General features: G+C 53.5%; 1 protein-coding gene across 1 annotated transcript; it reads left to right on the top strand.

Annotated features, from left to right (window-relative positions):
- The first annotated feature begins 949 nt into the window (after positions 1-949).
- Positions 950-1,852, top strand: Cavporv1r649 (vomeronasal 1 receptor cavPorV1R649). Its single transcript, NM_001167427.1, has one exon. It carries the CDS (start codon positions 950-952, stop codon positions 1,850-1,852), a length of 903 nt encoding a protein of 300 aa, NP_001160899.1.
- The last annotated feature ends 1,378 nt before the right edge of the window (positions 1,853-3,230 follow it).

Below are 3,230 nucleotides of genomic sequence, written 5' to 3' on the forward strand. Positions count from 1 at the left end.
GGCAGAGCCCCAGGGATGGAGATGGAGGAGAATGAGCCCTTTCCTCTGGTGAAGCACAGGCTTGGGACGCTGACATCTTGACAGCACAGAGAGTGGGCCAGGAGCCCTGGGACTCAAGAGGGAAAACCAGGGCCTGGCCTCACTGCTCTGCAGACTTCACCCTGAGCCTGCAGCACAGACTGCACAGATGAGCGTTCCTGACTCTGAGGCATGCAGCTGCCTTAGCTGAGGAAGGGGAGCTGCTGGAGGCAGGGCTGGGCAGGGACAGGAGCTGGAGAGACCAGGCTGAGAGCCCTGGCTGCTGTGGAAGAGGCAGGACACAGGGAGAAGAGGACTCATCCTTTGGCAGGTGTCACCTCGAGCCCTCTTTCTCACTGTGTACCGGGGAGCGCCCTAGAACCCTGCATCTGATGCACTGTGCTCAGAGCTCCTTAGTTAGTGGAGAGGGAGGAAGAGGAGTCCTGGGCCTCAGTGGCGTTTCTGGATGGATGTAGGGGAGCACTCACCCGCTGCAGTCTCCTGTCACCTTCTGTGGGAATGTGTCCTTCAGCCGTGTGATGACTGATGATTGTGGGAGAAGAGGGAAAAACAAGATATGCAAGCTGTTACTCAGGTCATGGCTTAGAAATTATGTGATTTTCTCTTTCCTTAGATCTTCTTGAAATAAAAGAACTGTGTAAGTTTTTGAGATGAGGAATACCGAGAAAGCCTTTTGGAAAGGCCGGCAGATGAATTAGCATGGGATCTATGTTTAAGTTCCAGCTATCACCATAAAGGAAGATAAAACAAGGAAGGAGACCTGTCGCCTGCTCGGAAGAACCACACACATTTAAACATCTCAGAATTGTTCTCCTAACTAAATAGAGAAAACTTACACATGTGAAAGATGTCACTTTTACTTATCTGCTTCTTCAAATGGTTTTTCTGATCCCTTTTGGTGAAGGGAGTAATGCTTTGCATTGACCTCTTGCAGAGAATAATCTTCTTTTCTCTTACTGGACTTGGGATTTGGGGGAACACTTTTCTATTTGTGAGATATGTATATACTTTTGTAATGAGTCCTGAGAAAAAACCCATAGATTTTATCATCATTCACCTGGTTTTTTCAAATGCAATCATTATTTGTAGCACAGGGATTAGAGATATAGCCCCAGTTTTCCGTTTCAGAAACTTCCTAGGTAGTGCTGGCTGTAAAACTGTGGTTTACCTGGGGAGGGTGGCCCGGGGCCTGTCCATCTGCAGCACCTGTCTCCTCAGCGTGGTCCAGGCCATGACCATCAGTCCCAGCACCACCCTGTGGGGAAAGCTCAAGCCATGGACTGCATGGCAAGTTCTTCCCTATCTTCTCCTCTGCTGGGTCATTAATCTTCCCATAAGCTCCAACTTGCTGTTCTATGTCACAGCACTTGGTGGGGTGAACAGATCTACAAGCCGAGCATATGGTGGGCACTGTTTTTTGCTGGCATCCAGACACACAGTCCGGTGGCTTTTCCTCTGTCTCATGGCTCTGCGGGATGTCCTCTTCCAGGGTGTCATGGGCTGGAGCAGCGGGCACATGGCTTTCCGCCTGTATGAGCATCACAAGCGTGTGCTTTATCTGCACAGCTCCAGGTTGGTGGTGAGTTCCAGTCCAGAAATCAGAGCTACTGTAAATATTCTTGTCCTCATGACCTGTTTCCTTTTCTTTTTTTGGACAGATTTCATGTTCTCCTTCTACCTAGGGTTCATGGTGGCCCATGGAGTTGCACTCCTCTATGTTAAATTCTTTCTAGAACTTGGTTATGCGGTCCTCAGTCCCTTTGTGCTGAGGAGCAGGGATGGGTGTGGGGCGAAGGCCCAGAATGCTCACTGAGAAGTGTGGGAAGCCACCTCTAAGCCTCCTGCTCTGGAGCTGAAGGTGTAATACACACTAGGAACTGCTTTGCCCCAATGCGTCAGAACATTAGGAAACCAAGTCTCACTCAGGTATATTTCTTTTCTTTCTTTCTTTTTTTAAAGCCTAATACTTGGCAGACTGAGGGTGGTCCTGATGTCCTAGGAAGGTCAGAGACACATTCCCAGGAGCCTCCCATTCTGCCAGCCCCATCTTCTTGCTTTTGTCTTCTTGCTCAGGGCAAAGCCCTGGAGGCCGTGCTGTTGTATCAGGGTTCTTTTTATTTTTTCCCCAAGCCACAGGTTTAATCCTTGGGCAGCTCAGGACAGTCTCCAAGCTTTGCGCCCCCTCCACCGGGCTCTGTTTACACCAAGGCAGAGAAGGCACCGGCCTAAGTCTGCGAGGTGGGCGCTGGGGTGGCTCCCTGGCAAAAATGCGGGGAAGGGCGGCCTGAGAAAGAGCGTGCCAAGGCTCACAGGACGGAGTGGAAACACCACGCAAAAGCGACTCCTCTGCAACCGGCTCAGCTGTGTCCCTAGAGAACTCCTACCTAACACCTGAGCTGGTGAAGTAGGGTCAACCCACAAGAAGAGCCAGGGAGGAGGTTTTGCTGCGGTTGAGGGTACCTGGTTTGCTCTACCAAAGACGCTCCAGACTGGCCGCCCTGGCACCGACACTGCCCTGTTAAGTACCAAGCTCACGCCCCTGGCTGCCCTGCAGCTGACACTTACCACACGGATCCCCTTTTATCATAGGGATCGCTGTGCTCTGGTGACAGTGGCTCAGGGATCATGGCGTCCTGGATGCAGGGCTGCATTCCCAGGGCTCCGGGCGACGGCTGCCTGGGTCCATGATGGACCCATAGGGACCCAGTCTGAAGACGCCCTCCACCCAGCTTGTTGGAACACACGTGGACGCCTCCAGAGTAGGCGCCAGCGAGGGAATGGTGGCTTGTCACAGCAGGCATCTCAGCGCTCCTGGCTGCCAGCTCACTTTGCAGCAGGCACAGAGAACCTGGCTTAGAGGCAGGGCCGGATCTGCAGCGCGGAGCCGCAGCTAGGCGGTGAGGAAGTTGTGGAAAGAGTCCGGTGGGCGCTTTGTGGAAGCCGAGCCATGCTCTGCGCCCAACCATCTACACAGCGGTGCCGAGGTACGGAGGACAGGGCTGCTCTAATGAGTCCTCCGGGTCCCCGGCCGCACAGTCCCAGAGCCCCTGGGCAGCCTGGCGTCTCAGAGCCGGGGTAAACCGCGCATTTGGTGCAAGCTCAGGGCGGGGCGGCTCTGGGGCGCCTGAAGCGGCTGCGCGGGGCGGGAGCAGTTTGTCTTTGCTCTTGGAGGATTCATTCGCATTTTCGCG

The sequence above is a fragment of the Cavia porcellus genome, unplaced genomic scaffold (assembly GCF_034190915.1).
Source record: "Cavia porcellus strain 051 isolate PalLab524CR breed Dunkin Hartley unplaced genomic scaffold, mCavPor4.1 scaffold_13, whole genome shotgun sequence".
NCBI classification, from domain to species: domain Eukaryota; kingdom Metazoa; phylum Chordata; class Mammalia; order Rodentia; family Caviidae; genus Cavia; species Cavia porcellus.

Excerpts from the sequence above, each read along its gene's own strand:
- Cavporv1r649 (NM_001167427.1), top strand. The coding sequence starts at position 950 with ATGCTTTGCATTGACCTCTTGCAGAGAATAATCTTCTTTTCTCTTACT.